The sequence below is a fragment of the Delphinapterus leucas genome, chromosome 13 (assembly GCF_059928025.1).
Source record: "Delphinapterus leucas isolate spDelLeu-1000000601 "Yukka" chromosome 13, BTC_Dleu_Yukka2, whole genome shotgun sequence".
NCBI lineage: Eukaryota > Metazoa > Chordata > Mammalia > Artiodactyla > Monodontidae > Delphinapterus > Delphinapterus leucas.
The window spans coordinates 3310066-3329220 of NC_143141.1; the positions used below are offsets into that span (position 1 = coordinate 3310066).

Consider the following 19155-nt stretch of genomic DNA (forward strand, 5'->3'; position numbering starts at 1 on the left):
AAATCCAAATAAAAGGTTACGGGTAGTATTTACAACTAAAACTAGGTATATTCAAAAACTTGTGTCTTTTGCATAGGAAGAAATATGTGAATAACCAGCCCCAAGTTTAAAACTGGTTGGTCAGGTCGATGGATCTAATCTATCACTGTTTGCTAAATGGAAGCACAAACCTTCAAATACAAAACACACACACACACACACATATATGTATATCTACGGGCATATAAATGCACAGTTACATACACAAAAATTCTAAAGAAATAATATTGAAGTACAGTAAGTGCCACTTAACATACAAATCTAGAATGAAGTAATATAAAAATAATAACCTTAATACTTACATCCTCCCAAACAAAAAAAAAAATCACCTATTATTTGGAATTTTAATGATTAATGCTGAAATAATGAACAAATTTTTAGGCTTTAGGTATGCCTAAAATACACCAATGATAAGTGGTATGTTTTTAGTTAATTTTCTCATATATTTTAATGCAAAAAAGAACTTACCTGGCTTTAGTTTTTTCTGAAAACAGACCTTTGGCTCGCAGCTGGTCTTGACGGTTTTCTACATCTAGTAGCTTTCCATATGCTTCCTGTGGCAAATAACACACACATACACTAAACCAAGAGAGACGGCAAACCATTTACCTCCCTTTATGTCTCCCATGAGCACCTCATCTCAGAAGCGCCCTCCTCAAGTCACAGCTGCACAGCAAGGATTACTGAAAATGTTCTTTAACAATGCTATTTCTCATTCAAACTAAAGAATGGTGGAGTAATTTCAATGAGAATTTAGTATCATACATAGTAACACACTTAACTTCAAATGATTTTTAAAAAACTCTATAGAAGGTTTACAACTCAGTGAGGTTCGTAAAAACGAAATAAAGATACAAGCTATTTATTTTCCTTAAGAGTTCCATAGAGAACCAAAACTTTTCCTTAAAAAAAATCATAATTCATACAGCAATATGCATTTAAACTTAGAGAGTTACCAGTAAAAAATTTTAAAATTTATATAAGATTTCTCTTTACCATGTAGTTTGTATCTTAAAAAGTTTTCTATTAATATTTATTTTTCATTATTTGATTTCTATTAGTTTACTTTCTAACAAAGTCTGTGAATGTATGTCACCTGTTAAATCATAATGCAAGTAGGAGAAAATTTACCATTTTGTAAGCACTAATCTGGCAATAAAGGTTATCAATGAAATACGATTTCCAGGAAATGAGTTTACAATAAGCAGAATAATGCAACTCTCTCCCAAACTTGAGGACTCAAATCCAATCTATGTGTATTCGTTTATCATGTACACATAACCTACCATACTAATACCTAAGGAACAGATGTTTTCAAAGGATGAGCTAGAGATGATATAAACATTTTTTCTTGCTTAATCATGACACCGTCCAATACCATCAGCTAATCTCAGAAGACACAACTTGCTGCTCATAGAGATGTCTATCCATATTTAAAACAGTCTTCGTAATTTCCAGTTTTGGGGACAACCTCTTGTGGGTGCTGATTAGAGCGTCATATTATATCAAAATGTTGCTGACAGAGTCTGCTCTAAGAATACACGTGCCCCTCTGTTACTCCCTTAGTATTTACCAATGCTTGCATTTTATTATCTTCATTCTGCAACCTCTTTTCAGGAATCCATTTCTCTCAAGGGGAAAAAGAATGTAGGGAGGGAGGGAGGGAGGGAGGAAAAAGGATGTAAAGACCGAGCCTCTGAGTTTCATAAACATAGATGAGAAAAGCCGAGATTATGCTCCATGGGCCAGGACTTCTTGGTGAGAAAAGGGTAAGTTCATTTCCTGTAGTAGGGAGACTCGTAAGAGTGTGTTTTGTTTTGTTTTGTTTGTTTTCAGTAAGGGTAGTAGGATTGATACCTTAGAAAAGAATAAGAAAAGCAGCAGCACTTAGAAACAGTAACACTGGGCCGAGCAGCTCTGACAGAGTGAAACTATCACTATCAATAGCTGAGCGATTCTAAAGCTAAGCAGAAGCAGACAGCAGCAGCATCTAGGCCAAGCGCTAGGTTAGAAATGTAAATTCTCAGGCCCCAACCCAGACTTTCACAAGAGGAACCTCTTGGGAGGGGGGCCCAGTGATCTGTTTGAATGATGCCCCCAAGTAACGCACCCTGAAGTTTGGATCTAAACACTGGAACTCTGGGGACAAATGAGGTTAATTCAATTTTAGGGTACAGATTAACTATCTCTACAACTATACTCAAAGTATAAATCCATCACCTGTAGCAGCAGAAAAATGTACCTGACAATTCAAAACCAACTGTCCACTCTAAAGAAAGCAAGACTAGAAGCCATCCACATACAGAACATGTCCCTGCTATGCAGCTTAAAACCATACAGTTTGTCTCCCGAGAATTGGTAAGCCGCATTTGACTGTAGTTCGGGTACCTGAAATTCATATTTAAAGGCTAAGATAGTGAGTTGTAAGCCCAACTGAATAGTGTATCAGAAAAATTTCTATGTACCTATTTCTAGAAAGCAATTCTGAAGTGCTCTGAACAGGTAAAATATAGGGAAAATAAAAAACCCCACAAAATGAATCCTCCCCGCCTTGTACGAAGGGGACAGACGTGTGCAAGCAGCATCTCGCTGTGCACCTGCACCGTGCGCCCTGCCCCCGCCCCCGGAAGCCTGCTCCAGCTCGGGGTCTGTGGGAGCAGGATGGCATCAGTCTCCACGTCTCCACGCTGGGCTGCTCCAGAGCCCTGAGATTCTGAGAGTCCTGAGTCAGAGATGTATCTTTCAAATCTACCTTAAAAATATGAATTCAAGAGAATACCAACAACGGTAGTAAGGCACTACCTGGTTATAAGGGTCTATTTAATTTTCTGGAATAACCAAGGCAACTAAAACAAAAATAACCGATCTGCTTCACAGGTCAAGTTTCAAGTCAAAATTTGGGGTGCTAAATGTGTCATCATTTTCCAGTGATTCTGAGCAATTTTTAAGTCCATATTTTTCTTAAAACTTTCTTGCACTCTGCCACTACCTTCCAGTGTTATATTTAGCTCCATAATAATGTATAAATAGTGTAAGTAAAATCACCAGAAAAAATGTGGAATATGAGAAAACCACCCACGAAGAGTACACGTCAAATTTAGAACATGGTAAGTTCTATTCATTTATGGCACATGCTTTGATGGCTGTAATTCATCAAGTTATATCATGCTCTTTAAGCCCCCTCATACACTTCTTTAAATAGGAAAATATATGTAAAGTACTTAGCATACTACCTGGCCTACAGTAGTGGTCAAGAAATGATACAGCGGTGAGGTATGGCATTCAGGAGTCAAACAGTCGAAAAAGTTTTACCGGCGCATCATTTCTATTTTTCTTTCTTTTCTAGATAATAAAACCACTCCTGAGATTCTAAAGGTTCTATCTTGGTTATTAGTCAGAGACAACAGTCCTCCGGAAAGTACATTCTATAGCTTCAACTCCCTGAAGAGAGGTGCACTAATTTACATCAAAAAATCCTTGAGGGTACAAAATATGCCAGGAACTGTCAACATCACAGAATATCAGTGCTAGCTTCTGGTATATTGTTAAATTTCCACTTAATTTTTAAGGGACCCTAGAGAATTGGCATGACCCCACCTACACTAAGTTTATATACTGTATTTAACAGTATAATTTTCAAATATGACAGGAATAACCCAGATGTGAAATGCTGAATCATTAATCACAGCTATGATTAATATTTCATAAAATCAAAGCAAGCCTATCCACCCCTCATGTCATCATATTTCCATAATGTATGAATCGAATATGGAAGGTGCCTAATTTGGAAATACCAGATGCTCAGGGTACAGAAAAGAAATGCTTTAACTAAACTCTTCCAAGAGCATGAGCAACGTCATTTTTAGTCTACCAAATTCTGTTTTGGTTGTATTAACCATGTTGAAATTCCAATTTTAGGAAGGGTAAACGAACAACATTTCTTAGGAGGGTGGTATAGAAAAAGTCAACTGTATTTTGATATACAAAATATATAATAACTAACAGTAATTATCATCTTAGATACTAGTTCAATACAGAAAAGTAAGCGACTTAAAGTATGTGTTTGTTGGAAAAAAAAAAATCACAGAAAATAAATTTCCTAAATAACAATCTTCTCAATTTTTTGGCTACTGGCATACACAAAACCAACTGGAGTAAATATACATATAATTCATTTATCATGGTTTTTATCATGCAATTTATCTGAAGCTCCAAGTGACATACCTCTATGGTAGATCCTAGCTATCACTTTGTAAATACATTATGCTATACAGCGTATACTTCGTGTAATGCTACCCGACATAAAAAAAGGAAATAATCTCACAGATAGGTCATGTTAGACAAGTACTCTGGGAAAGTACGCACCTGGGAGTAATTACATAGAAGTGCTTGTGACTCAGATACCATATATTTTTACTACTGAAAGCTCCACCATATATTATAAAAACAATTTTACCATTATAAAAGAAGTAATCTGATTAAAATCAACAGAGGCAGTAAGTTGAATCAGTTTTTAAAAATTAATTTTCCCAATTGTTACACTTGGAACATACAAGATACACAATGGTAATTATTCATATATCAATATGAGAAAATGTATATTAAAGATACTTCTAGAACAGCAGTTTGTTGCTGAATTAGTTACTGAATTAACTCCTGCTGTCAAGAAAGAACTTAAAACAGCACACAGACACATGGCAGCACTGGTCTGCAGCTTTCTAGAAAGAAGCACTTCACATAGTCATAAAGTAGTCATTTGGTAATACCTCACTGGGAGGAGGGTCACTACTTTAATTCCATCTTTCAAGAGCACCGCTTCGAAAGTTTTCAATATTCACCACCCAGTGACAAGGAGGCTGCACAGAATTGTGATACTAAGCCTCCGGAACTTCTGCTTGTTGACTCTGGAACCTCCATACACTGAGGCCTCAGACCCCTCCCTGGGCTACTGTGTGAACACAGAAGGTTTAAGTCCCTTAAAATAAACTGGAGAATTTCTAAATAAGCCAGGCAAATGAATCCTGTTTATACACACATTATTAGGATTAGAATTACTTCGTACTTTTTAATATTTTAAACTTTTTCCCCCAATTCAGCAGAATAGTTTAAGTGCATAATGATCTACTTATTCCTTAATTTTATACTTTTTAGGGTAAAACTTTCATCCGAGGCCATATAATTCCTTCAATTTATAGAAACACTCTGAAAATACTCCAATGTTTACGGTAAAACTAGTCCTAAAATATAAATGAGGTTTCTGTAAGATGCTAAATTCCCAGTATAGTTTTTAGACATGCAGAACCTTATCTTAAACGTTGGGGTAGGTGAGCTGACGTAAGATGTCAATAGATGCTTAGTGTTTCTGACAACTCACCGTGTTTCCAATGTTTTATACAGCTTTTCCCAAGCTCTGGTTTCACGGGATGTTAAAAGATGTTTTGGGTAGAAACAGTTCCGTAATACAACATATTTGAGCAGCAGTGTTTCTCTACTGAAGGGCGTCAGGGAATTTTTATCACGCTAGGTGTCTCCTTATTAGTTTCCTAGTGCTGTATACAATATGCAGCATTCCCAAACGAGCTTAATTTCAGAGACCCTTTCTTGAAGCTTTCATAACCAGGGTTCCTCAGAAAGCACTTTGGGAAAGGCTATATTACAGCCATGCCCTGTCTTAATGAATCATATTTTACAAAAGGATTCCCACTTCAGAGTCAAATAATCACCTCCCACAACGAGTTTAAAATAATTTTCAACTCACTTTTAGTGAGTTTCAAGATATTCAGAAACCTAGGTGTTGATAGGAGTGAACGGGAATTAACATTTGTCTTAGGATTAAAGGACCTGCACAACTGCCCAGGTTGTGACCGCCCCGTTCATGAATGCAGCCCCTTTGCCTGCCCGCCCCGCCCGGTCGCCTGGGCAGCTCCAGCTGCGGCGGGCAGGGGTGCCTGGGGCAGCTGGGACCCAAGGGCACAGCCATCGCCCTATCCTTAGCTGCGCAGGCAGGCTTCTTCCCCCACCCCCGGACATGCAGCTCAGCTTTCTCTGGTGCAGCACCTGCTCCACTTCAGACGCACACATCCTCTAGAAAGTCTTCCCTCTCCTTTACATCTCGGTTCAGTTGTTTCTGGAAACTCCTTTTACTCTCTCTTTCTTCTTTCTGCTCCCAAAACGCTACGCTGAAACTCTAAATCACGTCTGAGAAGTACACAAGTTCCACTGCTTATGTGGCTATTAAGGAGATGGAAAGTCATCCATTTGGGGTAAAAAAGATGGATGAGCAGGGCCATCCAGCCTGGAGCCCCCTCAGTCCTCAACGATCCTTTGAGAAACTCTGTACGACCCTTATTTCTTCTTAAACTACCTTTCACTGTTTAAGAATTTACTTATTAGTGCTGTTTCATACTTCATTCATTACGTATGTACACCCTATTCGCTATTTTGTAAAATAAGTGGTTTTTATGGACCTTCCCAGGAACCTGAAGACAGGTGTATGGTTGTGGCCACAGGAAGGTGGGAATTCCAGCCAACCTGATGATGAGCCCTTAGAATGTAACACACTCACAAAGTCTGCGACCCCAGCCCCCATGGATCGGCAAGTTTCCCTTCACCTTGTGCTTTCCCAACAGCTTCACTTCTGGGCGGGAACAATGAGCCGCTTCTTTCTTCTCAACCGCCTCTTCCCTCAAAATCCTCCTACTTCTCCACAAAAACAACTGGATGGACTAACTACGGGTTAACTGGAAACAGCGTTCACTTAAGCATTACACATTACCCTTAACTGGAAGCTGCATCAGGCCCATCTTTTATTCGCTGCTATAATGTAATATACAGTGTTAACATGCAAGCAGTGACCAAATACTAAAAAGCAGCTTTGATGTTATTACCAAAGATAAAAAAGGTTAAGGGACATCACAAAGACCTCCGGGCAGAACTGCAAACATGCTCAGAGCTGTGCTTTTCTGACAAAAAACATGGCCGTGACGGCCACAGCTCACACAATCACAGCCGGTCCAGGGCATGGAGAACAGAGTTTGCCTTAGTGTCTTTCACCCTGTCACATGGGAAGAAACTGCATCAACAAAACGAAATGGTAGCAATAATGATTCACTTCCCGCCCACCTGCCACAGTCTTTGCGGGGCTGGCTCCCTTGCTACGGTGGGATGGCGGCGGGGGGATCACCCTCCCACAGAATGGAACGGACCCTTCCGCGCACCGAGAGAGGGCAGAACAAAGGAGGGAGCCAACATGTGCAGCAGTTTCAAGTTTTACCGTCTTATTTTATATGCGATTCCTGATTCACTACGAAACCACTCTTGTGAGCTGAAGAGTGAATATTTAGTCACATACTATTTCAGAGTAACAAACAGCACCTAGCATGACGCTGACCTGCATCATCCAGGCAATGACCACAGCTGTGAGTAATAACGTCAGCCGTACGTGAGGCTCAAGTGATTGGTATATATTTAGGAAAACATTTATCCTTTTTCCATACATGTAATTACTTTAAAGTTCCATAAGATGCATTTTTGAAAATACAAGGGTTTATTAATTACCTGAATTAACACGCTCAAGTTAAACCAAAATATCTGTAATTTACATGTGTAAACTGTTCTGATGAACAATAAAACAAATACCAAACCCACAGTGTTTGGGGGTCAAACTACGCAACAAATGGACAGACCTAAATTACTCAATTTAACTAACACACAGAAGCCCAAAGAACTCTCCTATGTGCAAAGCAACTATATGATGCAAAAGGAAGACTTTATAAACTGGATGTAATTTGACGTTCTAGTCGAGAGTAGGGTAGTATTTTATCCACTGAGAAACTGACCAATTTCTTGAGCAATCCCTTTTAAAACTCATAAATAAAGTTAGGCCTCTTATACAATGTGTAATTTCTTCATTATGATGGAATGCAACAAAATATCTTGCCCTTGGGTTGCTCAGTTTCAGCCAAAACAAATGCAAATGGCTTGTCAGGTGACAGCTGTTTGATAAGGCTCCTCTACAAGACCCGCATGCTTTACTTTTTTCCGTGAAACTTGGGATGAAAGGCAGAAGGCAGGAAGAGAATTAATGTAGCATACAGTCTAAAGGCAATGCTACAACCGTGATTAAGTAGAAAAGTTAAAAGGCACAGATTTTCCACAGCTTCGCTGCGTGCAACCCATCCGTGTAACAAGTTGACAGGCCTAGCGTGCCAGCTCCATCATCCCCTCCGACAGCTAAAACGCAGCGCTGCATCCCTTTTCAGGGGAAATTTGCGTCTGCACCATGAAGCGTTGTACATTATTTCTCAGCACTGCAGGGGGCTCGAGTCCATATGGAACCTTCACAAATATTACCACAGATCAAACCAGCGGCGTCGTGAGGCAGATTTGACATACCTATTTAAATGAGCAGCAGGGGTCCCTGGGCAGCCTCCGGCTGTACGCAGAGCCTGGGCGGAGAGCAGAAGCCCAGCTCCATTACTCAGCAAAGACACTCTCCGCATCCATCATTCATTTCATTTCTGCCAGGGCAAGAAGCTCATTTGCCCAAGGTCAACAAAAAGTGAAAAGAAGGTTTTCTTTTTTTTCCCCCGAGAAATAAATGTACCTGACAAGTGGGGATTTTGTCCTTTGGGTTTGCGGAGCACAAATAAACACCAGCCAGCTCGACAGAGTACATGTGTGCATGCGAGCCAAGCCACCCGAGAGCTGACTGCGGATGGAAGGCCCATGGACAATTTCTGTAACTTGTAAAACTCATATATGAATAAAATAAAACTTGACACCACGTTCTAAAAATAAAGTGGGTTCTGTTGTTTAAAACTGGGCATCAGCATCCAGCCTCTTGTCATGGTAACTGTAGGGAACTCCCCAGTGCGCGCGCACCGTCAACCAACTTACGGCTCTGAAAGAAAATAAAACCTGTTCCCAGTACGCGCAAACGCAGTTGGAAGGCAACAAGTAATAAAATCACTTCCTAGGCCTTTTGAGCCCAAATTCTAGACTCATACACTACACTGACCTATGAAAAGCAAAAATCGTATAGGAATAACTAAAGGGTAGAGAGAAGGACTTGCCTCTCCCCCAAGGTGAGCACCCCATCGCCCTGACAGCCCCTTTCCTGATTCAGGTCCCGCCTTGACGCACACGCACGCACTGATACTGAGCTGAGCATCTATCTACCAATATGACCTCAGTTTGGAAGTAAAAGCATTTTAAGGACAAACCATTCTGACATAAATTCTCTAATGCTTACCTTTAGCAAAAATGAATTAATAAAATATAAAGCCTTTCAACATACTGTCTTGTCTCTGGAAGTCTTATTTTTTGTCCATTATGAAACACACTAGGTAAATTCTGAGGCTGAGGGAGATCTCTGCTATCATTAGTTACTTAGCTTACAGTTCATATTATTTACCATAAATGTAATATACTTACGTGCATTAATGAATAATATGACTGTCTGCCAGTATAAAAGAGAAAATGAAATGGGCGGCCATCTTCTCCCCACTGGATTGCTAATAAAAACCAAATGAAAACAAATAAACAAAAATAAAAATATACAGAGATCAAATAGCTTGTATTTAACTGCAATTCATAATTCTGCAATAAGACACATTTTTAATTCTGATTAACTTTTAAAATAACAAAATAGCATGAATATTTAGAATTTAGTTTGGCAGGTTTAGCATGTAAATATTTAGGATATTTAATATTTCATACCCATTAATACAAAGCAAAGTTTATATTTGATAAAACATTCCTAAATATTTCACCATGAGAATTTCTGTAATATGTTTTAAATAAACACACAAAATACCAAAGTCATCTTGCTAGAACAAAAAAATTTATGTTTGGCTGTAAATACAACGCACTCCCATATTCTTAAAAAGGAAAGCTGATAAAGTCAATTATGTAATATAGTTAGGAAATTAGAGACAGGAATACTATAAGAAAGAAAAAAACAAAATGGATTTTTCCATGCCCAGTTATGTTTCAACTCTGTGGTGAGACACCTCCGAGAGTTTGAAACGTTTAAAACAGAAGGGGCCCCACAAAGATGTTTTGTGTAATTCCTTTTGAAATACAGATGGTCGTTCACATCTAATAACCACCCAACAAACTGGGAAACGGAGCTGCTGCAGTAAATAAAGCAAACACCAACTCCACGTCCTCTTCCCGTATCTGTACTGAGCTGTTTCTCTGTCAACAATGTGTGAGAACTCCAAACCCGAAGGCTACACTCCTCTATTACGTGAGTTGTAAACTCTTTTCTCCCAGTCTGTCACTTGCCTTTAAATTTTGTTTGTGGCATCTTTCATACTCAAGACGTTTAAAGTGTATGTGTACAGTAGACTCTGCCACTTTTCCTCTATGGCAGTGCTTCTCAACTGTTTTTTCATTATCATTCCTACTAAGGCACCTTTTCAGACACTTTTCTCCCTAATTGCCTGCCTCCCCATGAAATCTTAATACCGCAGATACACTGCATATCCGCTGATGTATATACTGTGGCCCTCTGGAGGGCCACAAACATTGTTAATAGGTAAGATTTTTTCACCTCCTGTGAACCAATTTACACCCCCTTGGGGGCAATATCACCCCCATTGAGAAAACCTGCTTTAAGACTTTGGGCTTTCTAAAAACTATTTTCCCATATTTGCTTCTGGAATTTTTGTATGTTTTCATGATCAGAAATTTAATCAATCTGAAATTTATGTCTGTGAGGCAGAAATCCAAACACGCATTATTTTGTCCAACAAAGAGAGTCATTACTCCATTACAGTTTTTTGAATAATACACTCTTTTCTTTTAAAACATTACCTGTACAACATGTAGGGTATCTTCCTCTTCTGGGGTAACTGGATTACACACAGAACACTTTAAGTGCATACATTTAAAATGAAGACCAAAATTTCATAACGAATGGTGAAAAATGTCTAGATACAGTGCTTGGCTTGAAAAATAAAAACACATTCTTATTCGCCAATGGCTTACTGATGAATTAAATGGTTCTCCAACACCACTTTCAAAGACTTCATGAAATCTTGTATATTTTCCAGTATTCATAACCCTACTATGCAATTTTCAGTATATTGTGAAAGTCGTCAGAGAGTGATCAAGAAAGACAAATATCATGGTTGCAGATAAGCCTCTACTGAAAAGCTTGGAGGGATTTTGGAGTTGGGTCTCATTCCATGTGCGTGAATACGTGTGTACATGATTTTATAATATGCATTTACGTGTGTGTGTGTGTGTGTGTGTATACGTGTGTATATATAATTTCATTCAATCTAAGATGTCACGGACTTTAAGATACTCCATCACATATCTTACACAAAGAAAGAAAGAAAAAAAGCAAATGGTATGCAATATAGTTTACATCAATTGTAAAATGAATCCTGTTTGGTAAAGGTGTTAAAATCTGAAAAACTGTGTCTTAGAATTCACAAAATATGGCAAAAACAAACATATGCTGATTGTGAATGATCTGGTCCACTGGTCTGTCTGTTTGCACCATTACCACCATTTAATTAAAATCAGTTTTTTGCTGCATTTTGATACTTGGTAGGGTAACTTCTTTCATTACTCTTATTTCTTTTAAAAATTTCTCGCTGCTTCTTGTACATTTACTCTTTCAAAATAAACTTCGAAAGTTTTTTCCAAAAGTCCTATCAGGACTTTGAAATTATATTAAATTTATTAATAATTTTTAAAGTAGCAACTCTGCAATATTATCTTTCCTTACATGAAAGTGATATCTTTTTTCCAGCTATTCAGAATAACACTTATGATCTTTTAAGTTTTACAGTTTTCTATATAAATCCCTTACATACTTTTGGAGTTTCATTTGCATTTTAGTTTCCGTTGCTCTTGATACTGTCCCCTCAGTTATCTGTTTTCTGTAAAATCAACTTTAATTACACAATACACTTTTTAAAAAAAAATAGGCTTTATTTTTAGAGCAGTTTTAGGTTCACAGCAAAATTGAGAGGAAGGTGCAGAGATTTCCCGCATACCTCTATCACCCCCATTATCAACATCCCCACCAGACGAACCTACACCGACACATCATAATCACCCAAAGTCCATAGTTTACATTAGGGCTCACTCCTGTGGGCACTGTATGTGTTTGTACAGATGTATAATAACATTTATCCACTGCTCTAAAAAGCCTGAGCTCTGCCTATTCCTTCCTCCCTCCCCCACGACCCCTGGCAACCACTGACCTTTTCACCGGTTCCATAGTTCTGCCTTTTCCAGAATGTCACAGAATTGGGATCATGCAGTGTGTAGCCTTTCCAGGTTGGCTTCCTTCACTTAGTAATATGCATTTAAGTTTCCTCCATGCCTTTTCAGGGTGTGACAGCACCCTTCTTTTTAGTGCTCGACAATACTCCATTATCCGGATGGACCACAGCTTAATTATCCATTCACCAACTGAAGGACATCTTGGTTACTTTCCTTTTGGCAATTCTGAATAAAGCTGCTAATAAACAACTGCGTGCAGGTTTCTGCGTGGACGTAAGTTTTCAACTTACCTGGGTAAATGCCAAGAAGCAAATACCAAACTGCGGGATCATACGGAAAGAGTAGGTTTCATTTTGTAAGAAACCAGCAAGCCACCCCCAGAGCGGCTGTGCCACCCCCCGAGCCCCTATCGGTAAGAACAGGGGCTCCTGCTGCTCCACACCCCACCGGCATTTGCTGTTGCCAGGGTTCTGGATTCTGGCCATTCTAATGGGTGTGTAGTGGTATCTCATTGTTGCTTTAATTTCTATTTCCATGGAGCATCTTTTCAAAGGCTTATTTTTCATCTGCGTATGTCCTCTGGTGATGTGTCTGTTAAAGTCTTTAGCTCATTTTTAAATCGGGTGCTTGTTTTCTTATTGTTGACTTCTAAGAGTTCTTTGTATATTTTGGATAACAGTCCTTTATCAGATATGTCTTTTCCAAGTATTTTTCTACCATCCTGTGGCTTGTCTTTTCATTTTCTTGACCACATCTTTCACAGAGCAGAAAATTTTAATTTTAATGAAATCCAGCTTATCAACTCTTTCTTTCATGGATCATGACTTTGGTGTTTTATCTAAAAAGCTATGGTGAAACCCAAGCCTTCTAGGTTATTAATTACTGATTCAGTTTCTTTAATAGGTACAGGCCTATTCACATTGTCTACTTCTTGTGTAAGTATCATACTGTTCCATAGTATGATTCTCCAACAGTTCATCTAGCTACACTACTGATGAACATTTAAATTGCTTCTGATTTTTTGCTGACACAGGCTATTCGCAATTTCCAGTCTGATGAGTGATTATGATCTCTTATCCTTAACTGACAGACATTATTTCTGATCTAATATTTTCCAGTGTTTACTGGCTACTTTTATTTTCTTCATTTATGAATTACCTTCTTTCCCTTTTGCCCATTTTTCTATGAGGCTGTTTTCCTTGTTAATTTTAACAATAATTTATTCCAGACATTAGACCTCTGTTGTGTTTCAAATTTTCTCCAGTCTGTTGTTTGTTTTTTAAATTTACTGTATCTTTTTTCTTCAGGGAGAAGTTTCACATTTTGAAATAGGAAATTTATTGATCTTTGTCCTCTTTGTTTGTGACTTAAGGGCATAATATTTGTTACTTAAAAATATTGATAGTTGTATGATTATCTTTCAACCGGCCACTTTATCTGATTCCATTCTAGAGTTTCAATCTCTTAATTCCAAAATCATAACGTACTTTTAAGTCGTGACCCAACTCTGTCATCTTCTGGATACAATCTATTTTTTAATATTCCATTAAGTGGATTAAGAAATAGGAGATTTCTGTCCACAGAAATGCAGAAGCATGTTTCCACCAATTTTTTTTTAAGGTTGCCACAAATTTAAAACAGAAAATGAGAATAATCCAAATGTATCACTGATGAAAATTCATCCTCACCAAAACCAATGGCAGAACAGAAGGAAACTGAAATACAGCACTCCAAACTGAATTAAATATCCTCAAACAACCATTTGGAGATTATGGAGAACACTCTGAATCAAAAGTTCAAAACTGAGAACAAGTGGACAAAAAGCCCAAAGAAATGAAAGAACTTGATTAAATTCAGGGGAGAAACAGAAAAAGTTGGAAGAATCAGAAACGTAGACTAACTTATAAGTAACCCAAAAAAGAACAGCCTGAAAACATAATAAAGGACATTTTAAAAAAAAAGTAGGGAAACAACCAAAAAAAAAGAAAATGACATAAAGAAGTTAAGAGTCAGAGAGATGGTGACTGACTTGGAAGACAATCAAGGAAGGAATAACATTTATATAATTGGAGTCCCAAGGAACAAAAACAAACAGTGGAACAGAACTAATATTCATAACTTAAAAAAAACTATTTCTGGATGTAAAGACTTGAACCTACCTATTTAAAGAGCTCATTGTCACCACTGTAATCTAACCCTCAATAATCAACTAGATGCCATATTTTCATAAAGCTACTAGATAGGTTTAGATTAAGAATCTTTAGGATCACCAGGAGGAAAGATAACCAGACTAGCACGAAACTTCTCAAAAACTACAGACAAGGCAAGGCAACGATGGAGCAGCATTTTCAAGAAACTCAAGAAAAGAAAGTATGAACCAAAGATTTTCCCCTTCCAGCCATGCTGTCCTTCAAGTATCAAGGCTATAAAAAAACAATTTTAAAAACATAAGAACTCAGGGAATTTATATCTATGAGCCCTTTTTGAAGAATCTACTAGAAAATGAACTCCATTCAACCAAGAGATGACCAGGGAGACCTTAGCAGAAGGAGTTATGGACAGTATTTAATAAGCTAATTGTAGACTTAAAACTAAAACAAAGACGAGCAAGAAGTGCACAATAGAAAATGTTAAAAAACCACAAGTATGTATGCGTGTATGTAGGTATATATTTGTATAGTTGAAATTCAATGTTTTTAAAACAGTTCTTGTCCACCAAAATACATAAAGGCAGAGAAAGATCACAATTCGTTTGTAACCGAGGAGACCATCACGTTACTGAGGTCATCAGTACACTCCACGCCACACTGATTTCTTTGTATGGATTTGGCCACCATGCTGTCATCAGCTGGCAGGAGGCTCACAGGATCTCTCCATGACTAGCATTTCAGCTTCACCTATACTCTGGCATGTTTTTATAAAAGAGTATCATTTTAACAAATTTCAGAACAATTCAGTTTGAATGTTTCCTGTATTCAGATATCCAAATAATGATATTCTACTGTAATGCTTAGTTTTTAGTTTTGTATTTTCTAAGTGGGCACTCATAACACCTGTGCATATTAAGTGATTTATTCCTAATTTCTTGCCTTTTTTAATCATACTGGTTAAGACTTTCAAAATAAAAATGAGTACCAGAGGCAAGTGTAGGCATACTTGTCTTATTCCTGAACTTAATGTAAAGGAATCCAATGATATGCTTTTTAATCTGATGTGTTTGTTACTCATGACAGTCTTTCTCAAACTAAGAAAATTTCTTTCTCTTTCTAGTTTAAGAGTTTTTAACCAAAAAACAAATGCTGAATTTTGTTAAATAACTTTTTATTCATCTTCGGAAATATTTTTTCCCTGACTCAGTTAACACAGAGGACTACATTAATAAATTCCTAATGTTAAACCACCCTTATATTCCTGGGGTGTGGGGGGCAGACATCCTATTCTCTATAATGCTGTATTGGGTTTGCTATCATTTAATTTAGTAAAAATACAGTGTAGGTTTCTTTAAGGTGAGCTTAGAAGTTTATGTTATCCTTTTTCTGCTCTGCAGCAGTTCACATAATATAAAAGTTAGAAACTTTTTCAAGGTATGACAGACCTCACCGACAAAACTTTCTGGGCTGTGTGCCTCTTTGGTTAGGTCTTTGATTACCTTTGACTTCTCCAGCTTTTAGTCTAACCAGCATTTCCTAATTAAGACAATTTTGGGAATGCTGTTTTTCTTTAAACTGTGTGAGTGGGGTTTGAGCTACACTCTGGATCCACAACTGCCTGGGCCCACCTACGTCCTCTGCCTCGGCCACTTCCCAGCTATGTGCCCTGGGTAAGTTTACCCAACACATCTGAAAAATGGGGAAAACAATATTATCTACTTATGAAAACTGCTGGGAAGATTATGAGTTAATGCATGCAAAGCACTGAGAACTGTGCCTGGCCTGCTCTAAGTTTTAATAAATACTAGTTACTATATTATTTAGGATATTTTTCAGATTAATAAGAATCAAGTTACCCATAACAATCTTACACTTTTAAATATCCTCTGAATATTATTATGTAAAATTATTAACGTTGTCCTCTCATGTTTTCTCTCTTTTTCCATTAACCAGACTTGCTAGAATTTGATCAATTCCACTGGCTTTTTCAAAGAGTTAGTTGCTTTTATTGTCCTACCCCTTCTTTTAAAAATCTTTACTTCATTCATCCATTTCATTCTTTTCCTGCCTTTTTTTTTTTTTTTTTGCGGTACGCAGGCCTCTCACTGTTGTGGCCCCTCCCGTTGCGGAGCACAGGCTCCAGACGCGCAGGCTCAGTGGCCATGGCTCACAGGCCCAGCCGCTCTGCGGCATGTGGCATCTTCACGGACCGGGGCACGAACCCACATCCCCTGCATCGGCAGGCGGACTCTCAACCACTGCGCCACCAGGGAAGCCCTTTTCTGCCTTCTTGAACTGAATACTGAACAGTTCATTTATTTCTAGTCTTTCTTAATAACTAATAAATATATGTTTGCCTCTGCATAAAACAGTGTCCGTATCCCATAGGGCTTAATATGAACTGTCATATACTTCTAAATAGTCTAAAATCTCAATTTTGATTTCTCTTTAACCCAAAAGTTTTATGGTTCTATCAATTTTAATTCAGAATATCTAATCTACAAAATTTCTATTTTTATAATTTGTTAGGTTTTCTCTACAACCTATTACATCGTATTCTATTAATATTCCATTGGCATCCTCATAGAAAATGTATTCTTTGTACTTGTATCTGTAACTATAAAACCATGCTGTGTTATTCAAATTCTTTACAGCCTTAGTTAACAGCTTTTGCTTTAAACATTTCAACACTAAATGCTTGGTGCAAAAAGGTTCATGGTCGTCAAATCCACTTAATGGATATTAGGTTTTATCGATATAGATTAACATTCTTGTCTCACTGAACCATTCCCGAACCTCCCTGAATTCCATTCTGTCTGGCATTAGGTGCTACTCCTTGCTTCTGTCATCAACCGGGTACATATCTTTGTTTTTCCCAATATTTTTATCACTTACTTTAAAAAGTAGAGCAGCTTTTTTATGTTAACTCAATCTGGAAGCTTCCATCTTTTAATATGGGAAGTGGCAGCACATTACAAGTGCCATAATCTATTCAAATCTAAAGTTCACTGATTTTTTTAACATAAAAAATCAATTTGTCCTATTTACAAAGTACAGCAAAATTGGTAGGTAGATGGCAAAAAGTACTCTGCTGATTCTAAAGGCATACTGTTTAAACACAGTTAAATATACTTCACTGAATTGTAAGAAAATCCTATCAACACTGACATATTTCCAAAATAACACACAGGCATTTTGCAGGGACACACGGACATTTCAGTTTTTACATTCCAGCTGATAGTAGTAACAACTTTCTAATATTCAGAAGCTGGTATGATCTGAAAGAAAGAACCAGTCTCAGAGGGGCAGATATAGAAGAACAGATGCAACTAGTAGAGATATACAGAACAAAGAGAGGAAGAGACATAAGTGAGGAGACTGAGAGGTTGAAAAATGGGGGGAAAAAAAGTAATTTTTTTTTCCCACTAAAAAAAGGGGAAAAAAATCACTATCATTACAAACATTCACAGAAAAGCCACTAAGTGTAAGTTACTGTGCCTTGTGCATAGTTTTATTTCTAGAAAACTGAACTGCATCTTTAAATTTGATGTGTACCTTTAATATAGCCTTCATCTATCATCTTCCCAGAAGCTATTAATTGAATTGATGTCATAGTTTATTATCAACCACATCTAAGAATTCAGAAAATACAAAAGACAGAATATTTATTAAAAGATTCAAAATACTTATAACAAGATTCAAAATAAAAATTATCATGTAAAGAGAAGTAGAGAAAAATGACAGAACGCCTAGCTTTGAACAAAGGTGACTCAGCAAAAATATCAATGCAAAACAAATACATTTTTAATAAAAATATCTGCTCTCTCACCAATCTCTATTTTTCAGCTCTGCAACGCCCTAATGCTGCCTGTAAACTGAGCATCTGTGGCCAGCAGGTGACCCTCCAATGTATCCACACATTTTCGCTGTTGAGTTACACACCTACTAAGAGTCAACTGTGTTTATTCCCAAAACCTGTTTATTAGAATTGTACTTATTTCTGTAATTACATGAATCAAGTATTCCATAAACAGATGAAACATGGGTGGAAACAGAAAAGACAGTTGATGCTTCTATCAAAATGAAGTTGAATGCTTTAGAAAGAGTCAAAGGCAAGTTACTAAAAAAAAAAAGTCTGTTCAACTTCTGTGTAGTCAGGGGAAAATCGGTAGAAATATAAAAATATTCTGCACTCAGATTCCTTAGGAAGCTTAAGTTCTTCACTCCACTGTAAGGAAATCAAAACTAAAAACCTCTGATGATGTATCTCTGGGGCAGAGGCACGCAAAAGAAATGAGGAGGAACAGATACATCCTCGAAGAAAAACCCTCTAGGGCTATAGCAAAAGACTGATGAATATAAATTTATATTTGAGTGTTTTAAAGAAATGATTTCTGGCTTTAATACTTTTTAAAGTAACTGACAATGCACCCCCCCAAGCTTATCCAAGAAGTTTCTAATGTAAATTAGAAAATAGTAAATATGTTATTTTCTGGTGACCTTAAAGCTTGTCCTACGTTTTCAAGATTTTAGTTTACACATTTAAAAGGTAAAGAGAAAAATCTTAAAAGAAAACAGAGGGCCAGCTAAGCATGTTGGCTAACTGCTCATCAGGAACAACGCAAGGCAAGAGACAACAGAATCACATCAATAAAGTAATAAAAGTCAAAAAAGAGGGGAGGGAATCTATATTCAGTGAAAATATGCTTACAAATTG

The 19155-nt window shown here is 37.4% G+C and overlaps 1 protein-coding gene across 5 annotated transcripts in view; it reads right to left on the bottom strand.

Moving 5' to 3' along the window:
* The window catches only part of MRPS9 (mitochondrial ribosomal protein S9), a 44126-nt gene that overhangs the window by 10507 nt on the left and 14464 nt on the right, over positions 1 to 19155 (bottom strand). For all 5 annotated transcript variants that reach the window (XM_089922559.1, XM_022599262.3, XM_089922560.1 and 2 more), the window contains exons 5-6: positions 9475 to 9554; positions 508 to 593 (exon numbers count right to left, since the gene is read on the bottom strand). In XM_089922559.1, the coding sequence (XP_089778685.1) occupies positions 508 to 593; positions 9475 to 9554 (166 nt within the window). The remainder of the gene's footprint in view (positions 1 to 507; positions 594 to 9474; positions 9555 to 19155) is intronic.